At 38.5% G+C, this 26,603-nt stretch overlaps 1 protein-coding gene across 5 annotated transcripts in view; it reads right to left on the bottom strand.

The window, feature by feature from the left end:
* LAMA2 (laminin subunit alpha 2) overlaps positions 1 to 26,603 on the bottom strand; it is a 385,301-nt gene that overhangs the window by 231,836 nt on the left and 126,862 nt on the right. For all 5 annotated transcript variants that reach the window (XM_052784294.1, XM_052784299.1, XM_052784296.1 and 2 more), the window contains exons 5-7: positions 6,494 to 6,673; positions 3,096 to 3,185; positions 718 to 835 (exon numbers count right to left, since the gene is read on the bottom strand). In XM_052784294.1, the coding sequence (XP_052640254.1) occupies positions 718 to 835; positions 3,096 to 3,185; positions 6,494 to 6,673 (388 nt within the window). The remainder of the gene's footprint in view (positions 1 to 717; positions 836 to 3,095; positions 3,186 to 6,493; positions 6,674 to 26,603) is intronic.

Here is a 26,603-nt window from a genome sequence, read left to right as displayed (position 1 = left end):
AACCACTCATGTTAAAACTATGGCTGCAATCCTACAATTGAATAAAAACTTACATGTAATGGAGCACTAGATTTTATTATGTTCAGAAATATAAGTGGTATGTGACCTTTGGAAGATGTTAAAGTTCAATTATAACTATTCTTACTATAGTAAATCTGAAAATGGAATTCCCACCCTGTGGGAAGATGATATTTCAAGGTATGTTTTCATTCCATGTTGGAAAACTAGATACATTGATTTTTCCACTAAAAAAATCAGAAACTCAAACTGCATTTTGATCATGTAAAAATATTTTGTTTCAGCAAGGCTGAACATTATAATATACAAAAGTGTCATTTATACAAAAATCACGCTGTTAAAGTTTAATATAATGTAAAATCTGTAAAAAAGATTTTTTACTTATCAGGATACAGTCTTGTTATTTTATCAATACAAACCCACCACAATTATAAAAATTAAACAAGTCAAAATGATTTTTTTTATACAGTATTCCACCAATATCAGCATGTTACACTAAAATATTCTGAGTTCAATAAAACCACTGACCTACATGTAATTGTTCTGCTAACTTTTTTGAGGCAGCCTAAGTAAGTGAACAACAACTGATTCATAAATAAATGTGGTTAGAAATAAATTTAATTGCAAAATCATGTAGGATCTCATTTCAGTTTTCACCAGCAATTGCAATAAACCTCTTCTGTACTGCTTTCAACTTACGTTCACATTCATGCTTAACCAGGAAAGTGCCAGCATGCCAAGGCTTTTGATTGAAACCAGGACAACACCGATCACATGTCTCTCCACATGTGTTGTGCTCACACTGACAGACAGATTTCTAATTTAAAAGAAAAACAAATATTTACACAATGTGATGATTTGAAGACTCTGTCCATATACATAATCTGCATTCCAGTTCAAATTATGAAAACATTAAGAATGGCTATACTCTGTAATTCCTGTGTTTATTAATTTTTATTCATTTATGTGCCCTGCATTCATCAAGTGAGAGACAAAAGAGTGTGTTTAACTTCTATAGCTCTATTTTAAGAAAATAGCCACAATGCAAAGGAAGATAGTTGGTCAGAGAGTCTAAGGAGAATCTAAGAACATAGGAGAATATAATTCCAACTGGCTGAAGAAAGGAGGATGGGAGAATGAAACACATTATAGGAAAACTGATCTGATATAGCTAGCTTACAGTAGAAGGAGTGAGCCGTTCCCCACCCTACACTTAGATGCAGCAATCCTGCAGCTACAGAGCGAAATCAATTCTGTTGGCTGATCCAATAAAAACTGCCTTTAATTTAACTTTAGCATTATTTTTCTACTGGATGAGTCAGCTCATCATGTAAACTTCTAACTGCCTAATTCTATGTGAGAGATAGCAGGAGTTTTTAAACTAATAATAGATGAGAGCAGGACCAGCCTTTGGGTCACTTTTCGGTTCCTTAGCAGACCACCTTAGTGCCAGCTTAGACCTAGCATGAAAATATTGCTGTAGGGAACACCCAAACTCTCTGAGCCACAGAAGCAGCTTGGCAAAGATAAAAGAAACTGTAGTTTGGAGAAATAAGGAGCAAAAACTGCCTCCCCAATAGTTATTCAGTGGAGAGGATTCTCTGTGGTCCTTGTGAAGCCACTCAAGGTCAAAGCAGCAAGCTAACCTGGAGAAATTCTGTGGCTCACAGGACAAAGCATAAATCTTGCAAAACAAGGTTAAGTTAAGGAATGCTTCAGAAAAGCAAGGCAGTAAATTCAAGCAAGTTTATTCTTTGTAATGCTAGGGCAAAGATTCGTTGTGCTAACAACTACAGTCATGATGTTTATAAGCCAAAGCCCACCTATTTTGGTATGACCCAGTCTAAAGAGTATCCCTGGACAGTAAACCAAATACTCCAAATCTCTTCTGGCTTGAGTGGTTCCCTTATGCTATTTTTTATACTGGCCAGACAACAAATACATATTTGTCATCCTGCAAAACAAGACACCACACTTGTCAAAATGCCTTTATTTTATCTAGTAGCCAAACTATCTGAACTGAAGTTTGTATTAATCATTACTTTCTGAGGTAGGCCCAATTCTAACAGATGGCACTGCAACAATGCTGCAGTTTGATAACTAAGGCCACCTGAAACAATAGTTCAACACTTGCTATACACATCATTACAGAAAAGGTTTAGAAGGATTAAACCAAGGAGTTTGTAAAATTTTTACAAGGAACCATGGAAACTGCTTAGATCTGTAAATGCATTCTCTGTAAGATTTCTTCCGGTTTGTTTTTTTTTTTTTTTAATCAGTTCCTACACAATGGCTTGATGTCATACACAAACAAGATCTTCTGTTAAATCCTACAAAGCTCCTACTTAAGTGAATAGTATATGAAGAGATCCCACATTGTGGCACATTAGTAATACTAGTCGATAGGAAGTTCTGTATTAGTGATAATGTGTGCATAGATCTGGACCATCAGTAACAATGATGTTGGATCATTGATGTTGGATCAATAATGTTGGATCATCATTGCAATGATGATGGATCTTATATTTTTTATATTTCAATTATATTGCTTATGCATTTATTAATGGCGTCAAAAGAAAGCTACAAGTTGGAAGACATTATAAACAGCGCATGATTTTCTAGACTAGCTTGACCGATCACTCAATTAATATTTCCTGCATAGTAAATGCACCATTCTAGAGCCGTCATTTGTTTACGAGTATCCATGAAATACTTGACAGACGTTTAGGAAACACCTTGATTAATATCAACAAGGAAAAGAAAGACTGACTGTTAGTGCTTATCTCTACAGCTATGTAACATAACCCAAATTTCTGTTGTTCCTAGGAAACTTTCAGTATGGACTCAATTATCTGAAACCTATTCTTTTATTTCAGAGAAAGCCTCGGCTGACATTGTAAGAATGTTTATTATTCTGGTTGCCAGCACTGTTTCATCCTGGCACTGCTTCTGACTGTTCTTCTAGGTTAAGAACAGACATAAATTCACAGAACTCTGAGGAATATCAAGATTTTTTTCTCATGTTCCATCCTATGAATAAGGCTCATTAAAAAAAAGAAAAAAAGAAAAATACATACATTGGTCGCTGGATCCAGTGGACAAGCCTTTGCATGGCCTGAACATATACACATGCCTCCAACAGAGATATCTTTTATAGAATAGTAATACTGTAAGACAAAACAGAAATTGAATTGCTAAGTGGATTGTAAAATGTAGGTGCCAAACTGCAGAATTCATTTCTGGTGACAAAACTGTCAGGTCCTGTTTTACTTCTTTTTTGATCTATTACAAATATAGCAGACAGTATAATCCAAGCTGCATCTTGATCAACAGATTCAAGCTTACTGAAAGAACAGGTGTACATTGGCACAGTTCCATTTGTTTGAAGTCACAAGAGCCATGTCAATTTATACACAGCATACACCAAACACAAGAATAGGAAAAGGCTATATGCACACTTGATAGTGAAAAGCCAAATGCTACAGAACTTTTTCCCTTCAGGAAACATGAAAAAGGCATGATGATGGAGAGAAGAGAAAGTCTAGAAGAAAAACTAAGAAAAATCTTTGTTCACCTCAGTTGGGTCTTACTTGGGCATTCACTGGACTGTAGAAAGAACAACTGTTTTTCACTATTGGCTTTTTGAATGACTATGGAACAGTCTTCATAACTGGGATGTAAATAATTTTTGACCTGTTGCTCTGCCATTTGACCATTTCTAATTTTTCTTTGGTGGGGATTAATAGACCTAACCAGAAAGAAGGATGGAAAGATACTTATAACCATGTATTATGACATCTGTGAAAAGCGAATCTCACATGCCATCTTGTCCATTTTCATCTGTTTTGGCGACAGTCCTGTAACATCCTAATAATTGGCTAATCAAAACAAATATGCTATTTGCAAATTCTGCTGTTTCTGTGTTCAACCTCTTTTTCAGATCATTATAAATACATCAAACAAAACAGGAACTCATATAACTCAGTTAACCTTCTACCACACAGAAAATGTATCATTTGTGGCTACACTGTTTTGTGGAATAGTGGCTTGTCTAATGTTTTCTATAGGGAAAGCCAGACAAGGATGGCAAGTTTCAGTTGCTCCTTGTTCCTTTGAGGACAGCCTCATGGAGAGAATACAGAAGCTATTGTTCTTTGTTGGTTTGAGAAATCTGTGGATCATCCTGCACTAGGTTTTCATGAGTATACAGTGATTTTTAAAGTGCGAATTCAATTTTGTGTTTCTGTTCACCTAGAATCAGATTATTAAATGTACACTCTTATGTAAACATACAGTTTCCATGATTAGTGAAGATGCAATAACTGCACTCAACTGGAAGGGTTTCTGGGTTTGTAATACAAAACAGGATGGCATATCCCAAACTTTCAGAAATAGCCAGCACTCTGTGGATTCAGAGGAAGAAATGGAAAAGAGAAATGGGGAACAGAAGAACCAAATTTTCTTTGCAGTTATCCACAAATGTGTATTGGTTTTGTGTGGCAAGGTTTTGGTAGCGGGTGGGGTTACAGGGGTGGCTTCTGTAAGAAGCTGCTGGAAGCTTCCCCTGTGTTCGACAGAGCCCATACCAGCCGGCTCTAAGACAGACCCGCCGCCGGCCAAGGCCGAGCCAATCAGCGATAGTGGTAACGCCTCTGTGATAACATTTTTAAGAAGGAAAAAAAGTTGGGACGGCGGTATTTCGGCAGCCGGAGAGAGGAGTGAGAACATGTAAGAGAAACAACCCTGCGGACACCAAGGTCAGTGAAGAAGGAGGGGGAGGAGATGCTCCAGGCGCCGGAGCAGAGATTCCCCTGCAGCCCGTGGTGAAGACCATGGTGAGGCAGGCTGTCCCCCTGCAGTCCATGGAGGTCCACGGTGGAGCAGATATCCACCTGCAGCCCGTGGAGGACCCCACGCCGGAGCAGGTGGGTTCCCGAAGGAGGCTGTGACCCCGTGGGAACCCCGCGCTGGAGCAGGCTCCTGGCAGGACCTGCGGATCTGTGGAGAGAGGAGCCCACGGAGCAGGTTTTCTGGCAGGACTTGTGACCCCGTGGGGGGCTCACGCTGGAGCAGTCTGTGCCTGAAGGACTGCACACCGTGGAAAGGACCCATGCTGGAGCAGTTCGTGAAGAACTGCAGCCCGTGGGAAGGACCCACGTTGGAGAAGTTCGTGGAGGACTGTCTCCCGTGGGTGGGACCCCACGCTGGAGCAGGGGAAGAGTGTGATGAGTCCTCCCCCTGAGGAGGATGAAGCGGCAGAAAATAACGTGTGATGAACTGACCGTAAACCCCATCCCCGTCCCCCTGTGCCACTGGGGGGGTGGTAGAGAATCCGGGAGTGAAGTTGTGCCCGGGAAGAAGGGAGGGGTGGAGGGAAGGTGTTCTGAGATTTGGTTTTATTTCTCATTACCCTACTCCGGTTGATTTGTAATAAATCAAGTTAATTTTTCCCCAAACTGAGTCTGTTTTGCCCGTGACGGTAATTGGTGAGTGATCTCTCCTATCCTTATCTCGACCCACAAGCTCTTTATTTTCTCTCCCCTGTCCAGTTGAGAAGGAGGGGGAGTGATAGAACAGCTCTGGTGGGCACGTGGCATCCAGCCAGGGTTAACCCATCACAAAATGATAAATGATATTAACTAAAGCCAAGAATAACAATACTCCCCCTTCATAACAGGACTTACTACAGTGGTACCCTAAACTTTCCAAAAGAAAAATAAGATGACCAACAGAAAGAGGAAGTCAGCAGAAAGAAAAAATGTGGAAAGGTATACATCCCCCAAAATAGCTTTCAAGAATGCTTAGTAGAGAAATCAGAGGAAAAATAGAATAACATACAACATTTGAGCAGCAGGAAAACAGGGAGATGTGGCATGGGAAGAAAGTACAGATTGCACAAAGAAGAGATAGAAGTGTGCACACACAAGGAACAGTGGACAAGACCAGGGTATGGTATGAGTCTGAGTGCTGCATCCATTCTTTTAAGCTAAAGCACAATGTAAAATTTTTACTGTTAGCAACAATCATATAATAATGCTAAAAGTGTTGCATTCAGGCCCTACTACTACTTATAGTACCCCTAGTAGAAATTCTACTCAAAGTAAGTGTTCAAGGAATGTTCAAGGAGCAGAGGACTGAGCAGCAGAAGAGGCAAGAGGACATTATCTAACAGCAACCACTTGCCAATTACCTGCATCCAAGTGTTTGTAGCCAAAGGAGCTGTGTGCTTATGTAAATAAGCATGCTATGTATGTTAATAACACCATTAAGCAGAAAAGATAAAATTGTTACTTCTGCTATAGAGAAGTTAACAAAATACTGTGAAGAGGGAATTCTCTACACCAGGATTTTGGCAGATATCAACAGGTAGTCATCATCTCCCAAAATTTCCTATGGCAAACAAAGGCAGGTACAGCATTTACTAAGTGTAAGAGAACTTCTACACATATATTTCTACTGTCTTGCCAGAACTTACCCTCCTTGTAACAATGGGATCAATTTCATTTGGATCTTTGTGTGCGAACATCATTAAATCAGCATTTAGTGTCCGTATCCTCTGAAATCTCAGGCGAATAAAGCGAGCAGAGGTGAATTCTATTAATACGCGTGAAGGATCATCAGCACTAGGCCGTCCATTAATTAGAGAAGTGTGAATCTGAAGAGAGAATTATTAAAGAAATAAGGAATTAGATGACAGCAATGCTGCCATGATTATGCCAACAAATATTACAGGCACTGTGTGAATGCCTTTGTAAATGTAAAATACCTTGTTTCTTCAGAAAGCAGATTTCCCCCCAAAATACTCCATGTACCCACAGACCCCAGTTACGGAGAGGCTTTATAGTAAAAACGTTTTGAGCAAAGGGAAGTCATCAGCTACACAAAGACTGTAGCACAAACTGCATATATGTACCAAGGCCCTACAATAGTGTCCATGCCACAGGCAACTCATTTCTCTTCCTCTAGTCTAAGATAGGCATTTTCAAGTTAACGAACAACCAAAGGGCTCAGAAATTTTCACTTAAAGGAATGGATACTTGGAATGGGACTCAGAATTCAACAGGGATCAGTGTGTACCTCTTAGAGCGGTCATCATCAAAAGACTTTTGAACTAGGTGTTCTCTAAAGCCAAGATAAGGTAACTTTTGAAATACTGAAAACTACGACAGCTAGATGAGACAAAACAAGCATTCATAAGCATCTCCCCTTTCTCACTGTCTCTTTACACAATACATCATTTCCTTTGAATCTTGTTCTCAGCAAGTTGAAGCAATCTCCTGGGTTGCAACTGTTTTCACCTGGTCCCTCAGGAAAGTCTTTATCACTTCTGAGAACTCCGTTCAGCATTTGTTTTTCCAAAGACGCTACCAATCTCTGCTTACACTGTGGTTTCTGTAAAGATTGCCCCCCTTTCTCTGCCTGCCCTATTCTAAAGTCTAGAAATCTTCTAGGTAAGTGTGCTCTGTGGCTGTTTCATAAAGAAACTCTGACCCCAATTGCAGCATCAAGGGCAATGCAACAAAAATGAGGAATCTTCTTCCCCTCCTGTCTTTTTAGCTGATCACGGCATACATTAGGTGTGAATCAACAAAATAAACCAGATGGGTTGCTACACAATTGTTCTTGGAAAAGGCCTACAAGAAGAAGAATGTCAGGTATAGCAAAATATTGTTAATGAGCACCTAGGGGGAGGGAGGGAAGAAACCATTAATTTTCCTGTATTCTGAAGTGTTAAATTTTAATTGGGGCATTTTTATTACGGGCTGGTACACTGAAAGAATGTTCAGATGCTAAGCTAAATGTGCAGAAGATTAGAACGAATAAGAGAATTATTTATTCTTTGCAATGAACATGTTGTGCACCTTACCTCAGTGCTCTGAGTGAGAGGTCTGGCCATGCAGCCATTTTCTATCATGTAACATGATCATATTACCACTGTTTTAGGCAAACAGCTGCACTTGGAATGCCAGCTGGCACTCACTCAGCAGTGGCTGCCTCACACTGAGGAAAGAGACAGCAAATCTACTGCTCCCAGCAAAGCAGTAGGTCTTCCTTTCCTAGAGTTTTTGCAGGTGCTGGTTATAAGGCTTATTGAACAACTGCTGTCTTGCGCTGGCTATGTGATACTATTAACTTACTTATTTTCACTACCAACAGGGAAACCCTAAACCTCATCACATCCAGCATCCTGCTCCACTGTATCCACAGGTACACAAAATCACTGGGAGCCACTCTGCCAGGAGCAACTATCAGTCATATCTTGCCTAAGTATGAATCAGCACCTCTAGGCTTCTGCCATGTTATCTCCAGGAACAGATGATATTGCTACGTCCTCCTGAGATCATAACAACACTCTCACTTCAATCTCAGACTCAATTTTGCTCCTGACTACAAGTAATTAAATTAAAGGAGACAGCTGGCTGGAAACGAACAGAATCAAATGCTATGAAAACGACAGGGTACAAACAAAAGATTGTAAGAAAAACCCCAGAGGAAGCAAGGAGGAGCTCCTGAATGAGAAACATCTGGCTACAAGCAGGACAAAACCACATGACCAGAGAGAGCAAACTGCTCAAGTCCCTGGTGAAAAGAGAGAGAGGAGAACATGTGTGGAGAGTAAACTTCAAAAGAAGCCTGGAGATGGTGGCAATAGGTCCAATGGAAATTGATAGACCTTTCCAAAAGAATCAAGATTTTAGGAAGAACACACACCTAAAGACTTCTTTGCATAATATTTACCTGTGAGCAAGGCAATAAATTTGAGTATTTTCTCATGTCGTCACCTCCTTCCTTTAAACAGGATCCAAGAAATTTCTTTCTTACAGGAATCAAACATGGATGGGTTATGGTTTAAAGCAGTAGAATACTAAAGACTGAACCTTGGTATTCCAGAGATAAAGCAGAAATATATCTTAAGTAGTGCTGAAAACATCCCCCAGCTCACCCTGAAACAGCAACAGCACCATGGCTATAAGCAGCATGGTAGTCTTTGTCATCAAAAAGACAAAAAATTAAGCTTTTGGGGGTGAGGGGAGAAAGATGCAGGTAAAAGCCCATGTATCAGAATAAGCAAGTGCCCACAGAGAGTTAGAAGTATGAATCATAGACACAGCTTGACCCCAAATGACACAGCTGACAAATAGCAGTCATATCTTTTGATTTATATTTTTAAAAAAAACCAACAAATTTAGTCTTAAGACACCAATGGGAAAAAACCCCACCACCTTGGAGTGGTAGTTTTACAGAATTAAAATGTAAATTAACAAAATACAACAAGAGGCATCCTTTTCAGAATAGACCCCCTTTTTAAAAGGTTTCATGGATTTATCTGTCAGCAGCATATCTCTTTGGCAAGGCTAAACCAGTAGATATGATGACTTCCATTTATATTGTCTCTCCTGCTTGTGTTTAAATGTTTCACAATTTCATTTTAAAACAACAAACAAATAATTTCTCATAATTACTGAAATGCAGCTATATCCTGCGTGAAAAGTGGTACCTGTTCAAACATATACCAAAATGACACTGAGATTAGGAAATTAACACTAGGTATTTTTATCAAAATGAATCTGAAGGGAAAATTTTACACAGGCAAAATTACTCTAAATTATTTCTCCTCCTCTCAACATCTGTGATGAAATCATTCATTTCTCCCTAGAAACATTTAGAATCAACTTGAAGAGCATCCAAGTAAGTTGTTCCTATTCCTTGAAAAGAAAATAAGGGAGAAACTAAGAGTTCTTTGGGAACATCTGTCATTAATCAGGAATAAACAGTAAGAATTTTAAATAACTTTTTTTAAAGAAGTTTAAGTAGAAATCAGACTTAGAATATTTTCAATATGACTCTCACAATGAGACATCACTGTGTTTTTCCAGAGTACACTTTCTCTTTTCATCTTCCTCTACAATCTTGCACCTACTTGTAAGACACTGTTCACATGACAGCACGTTTTCAGTCCAGACACAAACATGGGCCCTACCATCCAAATATTTTTGAATCAGATCTGAAATCTGATCCAGTGAATACAGTCCTCAATATCTGTCTACCATTATGCCATCCAAGATCATCATAGTACTTCATATATAGCTCTGAGTCCTGCAAAGACTAGGCCCATCTTCACACAGGCAACTAAGGCACTGATGTCCTGCACCAGCTGTACGTGTACTGCAGTATGAGCCACACTGGAGTTCTACAGCAGAGCTAAGATCCAAAGCTGAGTCCACCAGTAAAATATTAATACTTTAATCCACCCATTGGGCTGCTACAGTTTGGATAATCCAAGTTCTCATGAGGGAACAATCTCAAATTTTGCTCAGGTTTTATGGACAACTTTTATTTACCAATTCCAAGATTGAGGTAATCACCATTTTGGATTCTAAACGAAAGCTGTGTAGATTTCAACCCTAGAAAATTTTTCCTTAACAAGGAATTTTTCCAGGATTATATTCCAACAAATGGGATCTGGGGAAAATAAGCATTCCCTTACAAAACATCTAGATGTTACCACTAAGAAAACCAAATTCTCATTTTGTAAAATAATTTTGAATGGTATCTGATTTGTCAACCAGTTCAATAGTCAGAACTATTCAAGCAAAAGGGTATGATGACCTTTTCCAGTAGCTGCATTAGCAGCTGTATGTTCAAAAAGATTTTATCACAGAATCACAGAAAGGTTGAGGTTGGAAGAGACGTCCAGAGGTCATCTGATCCAACTCCCCTGCTCAAGCAGGGTCACCTAGAGCCAGTTGCCCTGGACCATGTCCAGACAGCTTTTGAATATCTTCAAGGATGGAGACTCCACAACCGCCCTGGGCAACCTGTGAAAAAATGTTTCCTGATGGAATCCTCCTGTGTTTCAGTTTGTTCCCATTGCCTCTTGTCCTGTCACTAGGCATCACTGAAAAGAGCCTAGCTCAATCTTATTTGCACCCTCCTTTCAGGAATTTATACATATTGATGAGATCCCCCCCGAGCTTCCTCTTCTCCAGGCTGACCAGTCCCAGTTCTCTCAGCCTTTCTGCATAGAAAAGATGCTCCAGTCCCTTCATCACCTTTGTGGCACCATTGGGTTCTCTCCAGTATGTCCATGTCTGTCTTGTACTGAGGAGCCCAGAACTGGACCCAGCACTCCAAGTATGGCCTCATCAGTGCTGAATAGAGGGGAAGGATCCCCTCCCTTGACCTGCTGGCAATACTTTGTCTAAAGCTGCCCAGGGTACCATTAACCTTTGCCACAGGGGCACATTGCTGGCTCCTGTTCAACTTGGCGTCCACCAGGACCATCGAATAATTTTCTGCCAAGCTGCTTTCCAGCTGGGTGGCCCCCAGCATATGCTGGTGCATGGGGTTGTTCCTTTGCAGGTGCAGGATTTTGCACTTCTTGAACTTCATGAGGTTCCTGTCAGCCCATTTCTTCAGTCTGTATAGTTCCGCTGGATGGCAGCACGATCCTATAGCATTATCAGCCACTCCTCCCAGTTTGGTGCCATCAGCAAACTTGCTGAGGGTACACTCTGCCCCATCATCCAAACCATAAATGAAGATGGTAAACAGGATTGGACCCAGTAGTACATATTCAAGTTAGCTTAGTTACCAAGTTATCTATGTTCTGTATTTGGTTTGGAACCAAAACTTCTAACAGGTATTGAAAAAATGCATACCCTAGTGAAATGGAAAACAGAAAAGCCATTTTGTAACACCAAAGATCTACCTAATTCAATGTCCTGTCTCCAATAGAGCCCAGCAGGAAATGATCAGGAAGGAATACAAGAAACAGCACATTTAGAGAGTGATCGCTCTGATACAATATCATCACTTCCTCTGACTGAACAGTCTAAATGCTTCCAGAGCTACAGAGTGAATCTGAGTCATAGTGTTTAATGTCTAACTACTGCCCTTTTTGCTATTATTAGCCTACTCCCTTTTCCCACCATTATGTTTTTCATCACTACAGACACTTGTCCTAATGGGAGGAAATTTGTTCCTTTTAAAAAAAGAATAAAAACCACTGGTTCTGGTGGGGTTGGTTGGGTTTTTTTCCTTCTAAACCTGGAACTCAGGTCATGAATTATTTCAGTGACAGTGTTCTAGTTTTTCATTTGAGCAAATTGTGAGTTGTCAACACCTTTTCATTTTTGAACTTCAGTATGATGTTAAATCAACTTTTTTTCAGAGAACTGTTGAGAATGCTACAAGTTCTCTACTCTGAAGAGAATTAAGTCCACCACTAGTCCATCAGCATTCATGCATAATTCTTTTTTTTCTTACATGTATTACTTTGCTTTTAGCAACATTAATTTTCATATAGTATTTTTCATTTAGTATCATAAGCTGCTAATAGAACAAATTATCTTAAATTTTGCATTACCAACAAACACTGCTATTACAGAGTTTTCTGATTTAACAGATTTCCCACAAGTATGTTGAACAACATAGACACTACTAAAGATATACAAAGGACATCTCAGCGCATTAGAATGTCTGGACCATGTCAGAACCAAAAGACCTATCTAGGATAGTAGCCTGCCTCATACAGTAGCCAAAACAGCATGTTAACAATAAGATGAAGGCAAGCATACATAATACTTCCTCAGGGATTTCCTGAGCTATAGGTAGTTTTTATACATTTGGTAAGCCTCAAAGGATTTCCACAAACTTACTTGGTCTCACCTTAAATCCAGGTCACCTTTTAAAATCTACACCCATCACGTAATAAGGATTTTCTCACCTCATTTACATGTTGTAAGGAAAAAGATCCTTCTTGTGCTTGTTTTAAACCTGCCTCCTACTAAATTCACTTATACTTCCTAGTTCTTAAATTGGAACAAAGAAATATATCTTTCTACCAGCTCTATTCTGCATTACATTTCTTTACTACTAATTAGCTTGGCACAGGTATCAGGCTTCCAGATCTGTAGTTTCCTTGGATTCCTAAAGAATGTTTCTAAAAAACTGGTATTTCATTTGACACCCCACACTCCCCAGTTACTGAGAATATTTTTAAGTGAGGGGTTAAATAATAACTGTTGTAATTTACCTATTTTAGCCTTGAGTTCCTTTTCACTATCCAATTTATCAATTATTCCTGCACCTCTTCAGTTAACAACCTAGTTTGTCACTGCTTCTCCAGCTCCTCTCCTGTAAATAATGTTTCCAGTGCAGAAACCCGCCTGACAGTCTCCATAGCAAAAACTGATTCAAATCATTAATTTAGTTTTTCAGCAATGACCTTATCTTTCTTGAATGCTCTTTGATCATCTCTCAGCCCACCAATTTTCTGGCAGACTTCTTGAATCTGATGTGTTTGAAAAAAGGTTTATTTCAACTTCATACTCAGTCACTCTGAATCTTTTTCACATCTTTATTGTGGTTTAACATTTCATTTGCTGGAGCTTATTTTCCTACCTCTTTTCCTCACTTGGAGGAAAAGACATGAATTCCATTAATAAACAATGCTAGTTTACTTTTATTATCTATTATCTTTCCTTAGTTTATGGTTTAAACATGTTGTAGGATTTTTTGAACCATTCTTAAATGTAGCATGCATGTGTCATGCTATCTTTAAATGAACTCTAGGCTGTCTGAAATTTTTTTAGCTGTTTGATCATCTTTTCTATTTTTAAATTGTACTTTGGCAGATTTTATTCCCCTGGGATGTTGCATTTTGAGTATTTTCTGGTTATTTTTACATAACAATTGTTCAACAGTTAATACTCCTGACTAGGTTCTGTGCGGTTTTGGACTAAATCATGGGTTCCTTCACTAGCTGCACCAAGAACATTCAGGTGTTTAAGAAATACTCCTTTGCACTACATTCTATTCTGACACCTACACAGTCTGCCAAAGGGTTACAGAAGGCTGTTGTTATATTCTCAGCCTTCCCTCGGCAAGACCCACTCACTTCCACACTTCTGTTTGGGCAGTTGCTGATATCACATTAAACCTATGCTGTCCCAATTTAGGTGCTGCATTTCATTTCATAGAGATCTCACACATCATTTTATTTCTGCTGACTTTCTTATTTTATTTTATGTTATTCTTAAATCAACACTGCCTCTCTTCCACTAGTCACTCAGTCATTCCTAAACAACTTCTTGTTTCTGACATGCCTATTGTGTCACTTCCTTCCAACACCCTTTAAGGGTAGGTATTAATTAGCCAAGTAACCTTTCTCAGCTGCTGGGTATGGATACTTTTGCAGATACTGGGGCAATTCTTGGATGCATCCAATCCTAGCTTCTGTAACAAAGACACCCAAGAGGACTTGCAATGTGCTCCAGCCAGATGACCATCAGACCATCCAGCCACATGACCAGAATTTCACAACACATTTCATTGGGTTTCTGCCACTGAGAAGTGACAGATGTAGCCTAAGAAACTTTCTACCATTTTTGGCATTAGACAAGTCCCATATACTGATGAACATGGACTTATTTAGACTGTACTTGTAATGGGTTGTCAGAACAGAGAAAAGTATCACCTTGCACCCCACCACATTTTTGTAGACACTGATAAAATCTCCCTGAGACTTCTCAAGGCTAAGCAATCCCAGCTCTCTCAGCCTCTACTTGTAGGACAGATGCTCCAAGTCCTTAATCATCTTCCCAGCCATTTCCTGGATTTGCTCCGACATGTCCACATCTCTCTTGTACTGAGGAACCCAGAACTGGACACAGCTCTCCAGGTGTGCTCTCATCACTGCTGAGCAGATGGGAAGGATCACCTCCCTCAACCTGCTGGTGACACTCTAACTAATGTAGCCCAGGATACTGTTCAGGCTGCAGAGTCCCAGAGAAAAGTCAGTTAACGTCTTTCCTGTCACCTCTGACATTGTGCAGTCTGCTAACATCCTCCTGCAGTTCTTTACTCGGTGACACGAATCCCCAACCGCAGCAAACATTCTGCAGGCAAGGACATCATCTCTTTCTGCCTCAACTTCAGCAAAGTCCCAGACAGTTCTTGCAGCCTCAGAGGTGAAAAGCTGCATCCTCCCTCTGGAACTCAGCCTGAGTTGAGGGCTCTGCTGTACTGGGGTAGTGGCTCCAGTCAGTGCTGGGGACTGTGCCCAGACTGTGCCTCACCACCATTCTTGAGCACAAAACCACTCTTTCCACCCCTCCTTCTGTGAATGTTTCTGCATGAACTGATGTACAAACATGCAGCATGTTAGCTGTCTCTGTTGTTTTACTTAATGCAACAGTAAAAATGCTGCTGCTCTGCATGAAAATATATTATCAACTGCTAAGCTACTTAAAATTAACACACTTCAACAAAGTTTTTAAGAATTTCAAGTATGCACAATGTTCTCATTCAAATTTAAAATATCCATGTATGAATCCAAGTGGTGTATTTTTCTGCTTAGAGCTTTGGTATTTGAAGTTAGTTACTTTGCCAAGCAATTTGAGTGCAATCTCAAGCTGTTTGTAGGATATAAAAAACCCAGCTGTTTGGCTATGTGGCATGGAGTTTTTATGTTAAAACTTTCCTTTCAGGAAAACAGCATTGCTAACCAGTATACTTGTCACTGATGCATATCTATATACTACATGTTAGATAAACTGGAAGACTTAATTCTTTCATAAAAAGTGAAGGTTACTTAGTGTCATATGTCACAAGGATGGAGCAGGAACATCACTCCACAATAATTTTTGTGGTAGTGGTAAAGAACTCACTTTGTTCAAGTAGTCAGTAGTTTATTTTGGACATCATATCAAGACTGTGGGCTTCAAGCCTGACTCTCTGTGTAAGGCAGTGGTCTGAACCTAAAATATTGTCAAGAAAGGTCAATTTCTCACTAAAATTTAATCTCAGACAGCAGCATAAAGGAGAGAAAAGCTTCTGTCCTGCACAAAAGACTTGCTACTTGATAATCAGCAGTGGAGAAAACAGATATGTCAGTCTTAAAATGATTTAATGAGAAATCATTTTAGTCCACGATTTACATTCTCAAGTTATGCAAGCACATCAATACGAAGATGGACAATACTGAACATCAATTTTTCCACAGGTGATTCAGTAGGTCTCATAATTCTCCTACCCAACACCAGCTTTAATTATCTGTTGCAAATAGCTCATTTGCAGTAGATGTAAAATTACTGTTGATTAATTAATCTCTTGGCATCTTACATTTAATCCCTAAAGACAAAACTTCTCTGAGTTTTCTTAGTGCAAGTCCTAATCTATTGTTAGACTTGGTTTCAAAACTAGATTAGTAGACGGAAGCATATGCCAGAACTCAGCATCCAATTTTTCAGCATAAATACATATTTATGATAATTGTATATAAGAAAGTGTATTTGGCAAGGTTTGCTGTATTTCTAATAAATATCTCGCTATCTTAATAAATTAATGGTTTAGTAAGTGAAAGCACAACTCCCTTCTGCGCCTTGCTAATAAGTACAAGAGCTGCTTGAAATGCAGTGCTTAAACTTGCATTAAAATGTCAAGGGCTATGCATGTCAAACTCTATCTCAACTAACTCATTCCCCCTAAGAATACAGGCAAATGTCAGCTTAACGAACCGTTTAGCAAATACTATTGTGTCATTGACAACTATACCCTACAGCTTAAGCTAAATAAGGCTTCATCTCTTCAGTTCTGATTAACTTGCTTTTGTCATTTTCCTCCTTCCAATTTCACTTGAAACTTAAATTGCTTATTCTAGGCACTGCTTTTCTATGGTTCCTGTAATTCTCATGCTTTTCATTTTTGGACAAGAAACAATTTGCCAAAGACATCATCTTGCATACTTTTAAACAGACTGCTCATTGTCAGAGCAATAGTTATTAATAAATCACAGAATAATAAGGAATTTTATTATCTTGAAAGTATATTTGTCATTTCAAGTTTTTATTTTCTTTTTGTTACTGTCTAAACTAAGTGGAAACACTACACCATACTGTAGTTTCAGCAACAGTTATGCATACCGCAGTCCATAAGGGATTCAGACAAGATGCAAGGCCTGGAATACTGCACTTTAACATAACAATGGTCGTTTGTGTTCTGCTGGCTCTTCAAAGTGTACTTGCAAGTGAGACTCCATCTCTTAACACAGTGAAAGGTATTTTGTGTTTAGTAATAACTAACAAGATAGCTGGAGAAAAAGTTAAAGGCTTGGCTTTTACAGGAACATTCTGAAAGATGAAACACACTGAACCAGTATTTTTAAGAGTTATCTACAAGCAGGTAGACTGGCAATGTGCTATAGGTTCTAACACATAATACCACAGGTGAATTGTGATTTTAAATCGTCAAATGATAGCTGTTTTAAATTTCACTGTACACAACAGTGGTCTGACCTCTGATATCTGAAAATGTGTATGACCGCTGTCATTCTGGTTTACGTTTTGTCAGTGTCATACAGCTGCTGCCTAACCTAGCGGCCCTTAAGCAAGCAGATTAGAATAACAAAAGAAGCCACATGAACTCAATGGCTGATGTCAATGGCAACTCTAGGTGCAAGGTAATTCTGAAAATTATGTTAGTCTGGGTTCTGATCAAGCAGAGGTGAAACACGCTGGCATTACTGAGTTAAACACTACCGCCTATCTGTTCAAAGGATGAAATACAGTGGACTGTCAAACACATTCTTCACAAGTACTCAAAAAGCGCAACATAAAAATCTAAATTATGCTGTTTTTCAAAAAAGCACTGAAGTGAGATAGCACATTATCTTAAGAGGATATTTTTTCATTACTACTTCTGAAAGTAGTATGTTTCTTTTGGGGCAATGATCATGAATGGGACAAGTAATTCCAAATGAATGACTAAAACAGAAAAATTATGTTTTCTTGCAGATTTTAATAAAAAGCATTCTGATCCTCAGATTTAACTAAAGGGCTTCTATGCCAAACCAAACAATATTAAAAAAAACCCCAAAACACCCACCACCCCTCTCCTACCAAGATATTATGATTTCCCTTATTTGTTACATGTTTGTCCTAAAAACTCATGGCACTTTCCACCAGATTTTTTCCTGAATGAGATGTGCTGTGGAGCACACTGTGGAATTACAGACAAATTACTGCCAGAACAGACTGGTGACCAGTAGAAGGAAAATGCACAGGAACTTGTCCAGCTGCAAGCAGTTGCAAAGGGCTGCCAAACACAACTACTGATGTAAAAGAGGGAGAATGTGTAAACGAGTACATCTGCTCCTGAATGTTATCATTAAATAAACTGCAGTAATATGCTTTACATTACTGCAGCATTCTTGTTTTGAACTACAACTCTGAAGAGTTTTGAACTGGGGAGATTTCAACAAAACTTTTGGGTTTTTTTGCATTGCAGACCCATATGTGGAAAAGCCCATTACAATTACTGTACAGTGTTGGAGTCTAAGTTCTAGCAAAACCTGTGTCATATCATTTGGAACACACACTGATGAATGCTTTTGAAAACCAGATGGGATCCCTTTGAATGGTAAGCATTCGGTAGCTTTAAAGCCATTTATAATGTTTAAAAAGAACAAATAAATAGGACACTCAGCTGCAGAATACAAGAAACTTGGATCCCTCTTCCACTCTGAACCTTATCTTTTCAGACTTGGAGATAATTTACAGGGGCTAATATAAGAAAAGTCAGGGGAAAAAAAATCTATTTCTAAGTAGCACAGAATGAACAGCCCAGGAATGGTATCATAAATCTTCTGTAAAACACAGGAGATTAAAGAATTATGTGGATGAAAACAATGTTTTTGTTCTTTGCTCCTACCATTAATTGTGAAGTTATAAAAATAGTAGTGCTTACTTTGGCTACAAAAACTAAATTTGGCAGGGTTTTGTCAAACTCTCAACTGTTTGGGGTTTTCAGATTTCATTTATGATATATAAAATAATATGACATGTATAGTAAAGTAGTGTACTGGTTTTGGCTGGGATAGAGTTAATTTTCTTCATAGTATCTTGTGTGGGGCTATGTTTTGGATCTGTGGTGATAACAGTGTTGATAACACAAGGATGTTTTAGCTACTGCTGAGCAGCGCTTGCACAGCATCAAGGCCTTTTCTGCTTCTCACGCTGCCCCCCCCAGCGAGTCGGCTGGGGGTGCACAAGGGGTTTGGAGGGTGCACAGCTGGGACAGCTGACCCCAACTGACCAAAGGGATATTCCAGAACATATGACATCGTGCTCAGCAATAGAAGCTGGGGAGCAAGTTTGCCAGGGCTTTTAAACTGTTCATTAAAAAGTTCCTCCAACTTCTGAAACAATGAAAAGCTCTACTGTAGCTACTTCTTTCTGTCCCTCCGTATGGAGCTCAAGCCACAGAATTCACCTGCTATGGACTCACCATCCTTGGCACTCCTATTATATCTCCGGTGCCTATCAGCTTTATTATTCTGATGTGCTTGAAAAAGCTTCTCAAAGTTTCTTAGGCCTTCAGTGTGGTCATGTTCTTTGTATGGAAGGGCAGTATTTTGGTTCTTGCTCTTTCTTTTGCCTTACTGTGATTTTATGTTAATATGCAAAATTCCTACTTCCCCTGCTGGGACAAGATGTTTTTATGTGATGTCTTTTGGTTTCTAATGTCTATTACAGATTCAGGTATTTTATCCTGCTACCTTTTCGGATACTTCAAAATTTATTCTTTTTTATAAGTAGCATGCATAAGCTCCTACATATTTAAGAAGAAAACATATAAAAATACATTTCCACCTTTAGAGATCGCTTTAGCTTTTTGATTGTCTTTCCAAATTTTCTTAGGAGCACATCAAATAGTGAGAATATTATTGCCACTTTACAGAAAAGTCTTTAAATAACAGTATTTTGAACTAGCCTATCTTGCACTCTTCTCACAACATTGAGTTGCTTCCCTTATTCTAAGTTCTCCAATTAGACTGCTTCTTGGAAGAACATTTAAGGTCACTCAGAAATCAGCCTCTACTCTATCATGACAGTTAGACAGCCTATGGGAAGCTGACTGTAATTTACTTTTTCACTCTGGTGTTTATTTTTGCCTTCATTTTTGCCTTCACAGCCTCCTTAGTTAGTTTTACCACCTTGATTAAGTAGTACAGCAATCCTAACTTTTTCTACCCTTACTTAGGCATGAAATATCAATTTTCTCAAACACAGTGCTATTTGCTGATACAATTTGTTTACTTACACAAATTAGCTTTATGCTTTCTTCATTCATGTGTTCTAGAGTCTAGTCCTCAATCAAAGAATTTCTCCACTGGTATTACAATGTCTCATTGACTAATTTTCCTTCTATTGATTTTCTGTGACACTTACCATTTAAACTGAAAACTCCAGGTAAACTATGCTGTTTGGTTTCCATTTTCTTTTACATAAAATTCCTTTGCACTGACATGAAAGCAGAACTACGTTTGGCCTCAGGCTGACCTATTTGTATGTCCCTGCTTCAGTGAGATTTTATGGATCAAAATTACTCCTCCATGTAGCCCACCTGGATTTTAACAAATTCTACCTTTAAAAAAATTATTCATTTTTTGACAATACAGAGTTTTATTATTTAAACATTAAAGAATGATTCATCTTGAACTAGGCACTCACTAGATTTCTCCCAGCCGCCGGTTTTGAATTACCTTGTAACCTTTACTGCTTTTTCCTCTCTCATCTCTGCATCTCTCAGCTGCTCATCATCCCTGCCAAGTCTGTAAGCCCTTCTATGCCTTTGGCCACCAGACTCATTAAAAACAAGAATTAAGCTATTCTTTCTCCCAGTAATTATCCATGACTGTTAACAACTACTCAAAAAAAAAAAAAAAGACAAAAAAAAACCCCTTAGAAAGTTGTGTTATAATTTTCTCATCTCAGAACAATAACCTTACACAAAATGCAGTAGACAGATAGCGAAAGTAAATAAATGTTTGTGGTTTTACCTCTTAGTGGAAAGTATTTACAAGTAGTATTTCATTTAAGCAAAATTTTCTATTAGGGATTTCAGTTGTGTGGGTAAGGTCTTCAAATATCTGTTCACCCACCCCCAAAACAATGACCCACTGGGGATCTTCAGTTCCCCTAACCAAGCAGAAGAGAAAAAAACCTCACCAAGTTACCAAGTACTCAGTGTTCTTGTTGCACTGCCAGAATGAAATCTACTACTGTCCAAAAATCAGCTACCAGACCCAACAAGAAGACAGGTTTGGGTCATGACAAGTAAATACCAAGACTTAAGTGTACCATTTCCCTTCACAACGCTAAAAGAGTATGCTGAGTTACAAACTACATTTACAGGCATGAGTCCTCCTATTATGATTTGGAAAAACTACCATAGATCTATATAAAGATACGCAACACTCATCTCTTTTCAGTAAGCATTGTGATCAATAAAAGATGGATGCTTAAAGAAAAAAGGGAGATCATCTAATCAATTTGACTCTTCAATTTCAAACCGAAAGACTGCTCTGTATAGTACTTACTTTGTATACTGCAACCTTATGACTTTTTAAGTCTTATGATTCATATGATTAATCAGCTTTTCTTTTTTTCCAGAAATGGTGGAAATTACAACATGAGTTTCTGCTCAGGGACAGAAGACATGCCAAGATAGAAAAGTGGACTGTCTGACTAACTACATAAAAGAAACCTTCATTCCAACTTAGCCCACACAGATGTACCAGTAAATATCCTTGCTCTTGTTTTTACAATAATGGGAGACTGCTATACTACTTATACGTAGTTTTCCACAGTTGTTTCCTCTTTGGTGCATGATTTAGAAGTACATTATACATGTTATATCTACTCTTTTTTTCCATAATATTAAACATCAGAAACTCAAGTTCAGTATGAACTATCAACTTAAAAATATTACTGTAAGCTTTCCTTTTCTCAGGCAAAAATTAACAGTGAATATTGCTACAATGCAATTATAAAATTACTGACTTGCAAGATTAGTTGTACAAGGTTTGAATAATTTATTGTGAAGACTATTCTCATCATGCATAATAAAATTGTTTAAAGTTGCCTTCAATTAAATTCTAGATGTTTTCAAAATTCTCCTGTGATATTGAGCACATATGTCAAATGCTTACTTTTAGTTTTTTTCCTTTTACATGTCTATGAATGTCTATTAGGAAGCCAGGAAATGTTAATAATTTTATATTAGTGAGGCAATATAGCATTGTGTATGTGGAATATATACAATATCTAACCATTTATTTGGCAGTCATTTGTTAAATGTCCTTTTTTTTTTCCCTCAGATTAGCTACTCGAGTTTAGTTTTACTAAGTCAAATAAAAAAAAGCCAAAAACCCAAAAGCAACAAAATGAACTAGACCTAGATCTTTGTCCAAACCTCAAATCTGTTCTATTTCTTTTTGTAAACTGTTTCTTCCATGGTTGTTCTAACTGGAAATTTTGGACCAGCTGCAAGCTTATGTGCCAAAATTCTTGAAGAAAATCAATATTCTATCCCTTCTTGGTAGACACGAGTAACTTCTTAGGCTAAGGTATGCTTTCAAAAGACTTAAAGAAGGAGACTCCTAAGTAGAAGTTATCACAGTCATTTCACAGAGACCAATCATACACAAAAGATGATATCCAAAACCATGGTTTGAGCATGACTTCCTGAAGCTGCTATAGCCAGAAGGTGGGAGCGGGAGGGGAAGCAAACAAAATATAAACCAAGACCAATAGGGAGAACAAAGTATGATGTAATCCAGAGTGTTAAGCAGTGACTGTTTAACCACTGAAGTGGTGGAACACTGAATTAAATGAGATAAACAGTCTTCACAGAAGACCTGATCCAAAGGTTATTGACTTCAGTGGAAAGATCTTTAGTAAGAGGCACCATTTATCTAACGATCCTGTTGGCTGTCCCCATTACTAATCACTACAAAGTACTAACTGTGCATATGACAGAAAAGCAAGAAGATTAGAATGATCCTAAGCTGATGGGACAGTTGGATTTCAGTCCCGAGAAAAGCTGATTCATTATTTTTTACAAAATGAAGCTATGCCACCTGGCTAGATAGCCTAAGAGTATGCTAAAAACCCGGGAAGCAGGACATGTTCTTGGATGCAAGGACTGCATCTGATAATATCTCTGCCAGCTGAAGCTTTCTTTTGCTTTCTAGGCAGAAGACTGGCACATGTGCTCCATTCACAGTTTTGTGAAATTTGTTTTCATTGTCTTTGCATTTTTAAAAAAAATTAAAATGACCAAATATTTTCATTTTATATCACATTGAACAACTCATGTCAGTCAAAATAAAAATTTCCCCTTCACTGTTTTGAAAAAAAAATCAGAATAATTTAAAATTGTTATTCTCCCTGATCAGACATCAAGCTGAAAAAAGTTGTTCACAGAACCCTATTTTGGAATTTCTGACTCAGACTGCATTCATTAGTCTCTGTGTAATGTCTTTGTCTAAACTGTGATGCTGGAAGTAGAACCAGCTTAAATTTCTGAACGGTTTAATCCGTTAAGAATAGATTGTTACCTAGTTTTTTGTATCATCCATATTTTGCAGTGACAATATATCAACAAAACACTGGTACAAGACAACATATGCCATAACCACAAATACTCTAAGGAAATGCACAGAGATACACATCAAATATATGGAAATAGAGCATACTCATGAGAAACGCCTAGGGTGATTGCAGCTGAGGGCATGGAGAGAGATATTATTGGCATTACTTTTTACTGTACAGATGCCTTTTCTACATCTTATGCTATTGAAAAGAAACTTATCATTGTTACTCAAGGGGAACTGACAGTTCAGACTCTAGAAAATGATTTCACAATAAAGACAAGATACTGACTGCATGTGAGGAGCTGAGAGGATCTATCTAAAAATAGGAGTTGTAAAGACAGTATCAATACTGCAATCCACAAACTCTTATGCAATTTTTTTTTAGAAACACTGTAGCATCTGTATCATTTATTATTAGGAAAAAAGCCATCACAAAATTTTCAGTCTGCAACTGAATACATTTCATTTTTGAGTACTTTCAAAAATTCTGACCCTCTGTCCTCTTAGTATTGACAGTCTCAGACTTCTAGTGAAAAAGGATTAAATCTGGCTATGGGGAGAATGGACTTAAGAGTCTATTTGTAAGTGTCTTTTTCTTCCCTTTCTTCTCTGTGAACCAATGAGACTACAGTGAACAGGACGAGCACTACGGCATGAAGGGGAGAAAACTAGCAAGAAAACACTGGGAAATAGCCAAGTTCAATGTTCCTGGCATCACTGGTCTGAGGCTAGCTCAGCAAACAGCAAATTACTGGGAGGTGGGGGAGGTTCAAAGTGAGCTGAGACATGTAGCACAGAGACATTTTTAAAAAGGGGCAGAGTACTAGCATTCAAGTAGTATGGCAAGTGAACAAAATAACAAAACATTACTATCAAGGAACTTGTTTCTGTTTATTTTTCTTCTTTACATGTTTAGTACACACTTTGGACTTCCACTTGACTGAAGAAAATAAAGACTAATGAATGTGCTCATACAGACTAGCCTTTATTACCACAGAAACAATATTTTGGTTTTTTGACCTCACACTTACTTTGCTACCATCGCAGGAGGAGTAAGAGGTTAAACGTTTGAAGGAGCAGCACTGAAGTATCACCTTCATTGCAGTATCATTCTCACCACTATAACAGTGACAGGAAAACTCATTTGCAGAAAAGGAAGGAGAAGGAGACAGGTTACTTAACTCCCACCATAACTCCCCTCCCTGTGCTTCAGCCTTAGTGCTGGCTACGGCCATACTGTAGGCAGGAAGAATTTTCTTGTTAAAGGCTAGCATGGGGACTCAGAGAACCCTAGGCTCCATTGTTCACACAGACAGCTCCTGCCAAAATCTTTTGGTCTTTAATTTTTACCTTTGAGAACACGGAAATAATACTATGCAGTTTACTGATAAACACTTAGTCATCTCAGAAATCCTTCAAAGCACGGTGTATTAGTGTTAATATCTTTCTGGAAATATTGCCAAGTACTATTCATTCAACACTAGATATGGTTTAAAAAAAAAAAAAAGAAAGAAATGAGGAAGCTGAATTAGACTAGAATAGACTAGAACAGACTATTTTTAAGTTGGAAGGGACCTACAACGATCATCTAATCCAACTGCCTGACCAATTCAGGGCTGGCCAAAAGTTAAAGCATGTTATTAAGGGCATTGTCCAAATGCCTCTTAAACACTGAGAGGCCTGGGGCATCAACCACCTCTCTAGAAAGCCTGTTCCAGTGTTTGACAACCCTCTTGGTAAAGAAATGCTTCCTAATGTCTAATCGGAACCTCCCCTGGTGCAGCTTTGAGCTATTCCCCCATGTCCTATCACTGGATCCCAGGGAGAAGAGATCAGCACCTCCCCCTCCACTTCCCCTCCTCAGGAAGCTGTAGAGAGCAATGAGGTCGCCCCTCAGCCTCTTTTCTCCAAACTAGACAAACCCAGAGACCTCAGCCACTCCTCATAGGACATGCCTTCCAGCTCTTTCACCAGCTTTGTTGCCCTCCTCTGGACACATTCAAGGATCTTCACATCCTTCTTAAATTGTGGGGCCCAGAACTGCACAGTATTCAAGGTGAGGCCGCACCAATTGAATCTACTGCCTAGTATTCTCTCTTGCTCAGGAATCAATGCCTGAAATTCCCCCTCAGGAAATTTGCTAAGATGATCTGTTAGTACTACCCCTCCCACTGTAAAGACAAGACCTTTCTCTGTGCTGAATTCTTAGACAGAACATGGTTAAGCTTTCGTGGTGCGGAAGTCTTAACAAACTCTCGTAAAGGCCTGCACAAATACTACATGAGCACCATATGCTTTCAGAAGAAATAGAGAAGACACATAGAAGTTCAGTTTAATACCTGGCATCACTCTGGCAGTAGAATCACGCTAATGATATTTATACAGATATGTGAGGTATGACACGGTCCATTCAAACGGTTTAGCCAGCACAAAATACTCCTATCTGTCCCTCTATTCAAATATCTGCACTTCATTCACAGCTTTGGCATGTAGGATAGGTGAGAAAAGTGAACCTCTAAGAATTATAGAAGGTGAAGAAGTAAATTTGAAGCAAAAATTATCTTAAACAAAAAAATTAGAGATTAAGTACATACAATCTGGTAGGTAGACAACATTAAGAGGTGAAAAAGGATTAAAAGATCAGTAAGAGAAAGAAACTAAGTGGGAATTTTAACACCTGAAGTTGCAAAGAAATCCAGCAAGGCAGAAGTGGTACAGAACTTAGGGGTAAGCTATTCATATCTTTAAGTGATACTGTTATTATTTTTTCCTAGAGAAAACATTAGGCTTCAACGAGCAACAATGCTCAGCAGCAATCCAAAATAGCAAGTTGGAAGCAAACTTTTAGGGAATGACAAGTAGAAAACATAATTAGACCACTATAAATCCATGGTTCACCCACACATTGAATACCACTGTCACCTCATCTTAAAATGAGCATATACATACTGGAAAAAGTTCAGAGAATGTCAAGAAGATGATGAAATGAATGAGTATCTTCCATATAAAAAACCCAACAGAATAGGGTAGGACTCTTCAGCCTGGAAAATAGATGACTGCAGTAAAAATATGACGGAAATCTATAAAATGATAAATGACATGAGGAAAGTGTTTACAGATTGACTGCTCACCAAAACTTCCA

This window comes from Harpia harpyja, chromosome 4 (genome assembly GCF_026419915.1).
Source record: "Harpia harpyja isolate bHarHar1 chromosome 4, bHarHar1 primary haplotype, whole genome shotgun sequence".
NCBI classification, from domain to species: Eukaryota; Metazoa; Chordata; class Aves; order Accipitriformes; family Accipitridae; genus Harpia; species Harpia harpyja.
Note: the sequence above shows the minus strand (reverse complement) of the source record. Positions and strands in the feature narration are given on the sequence as shown.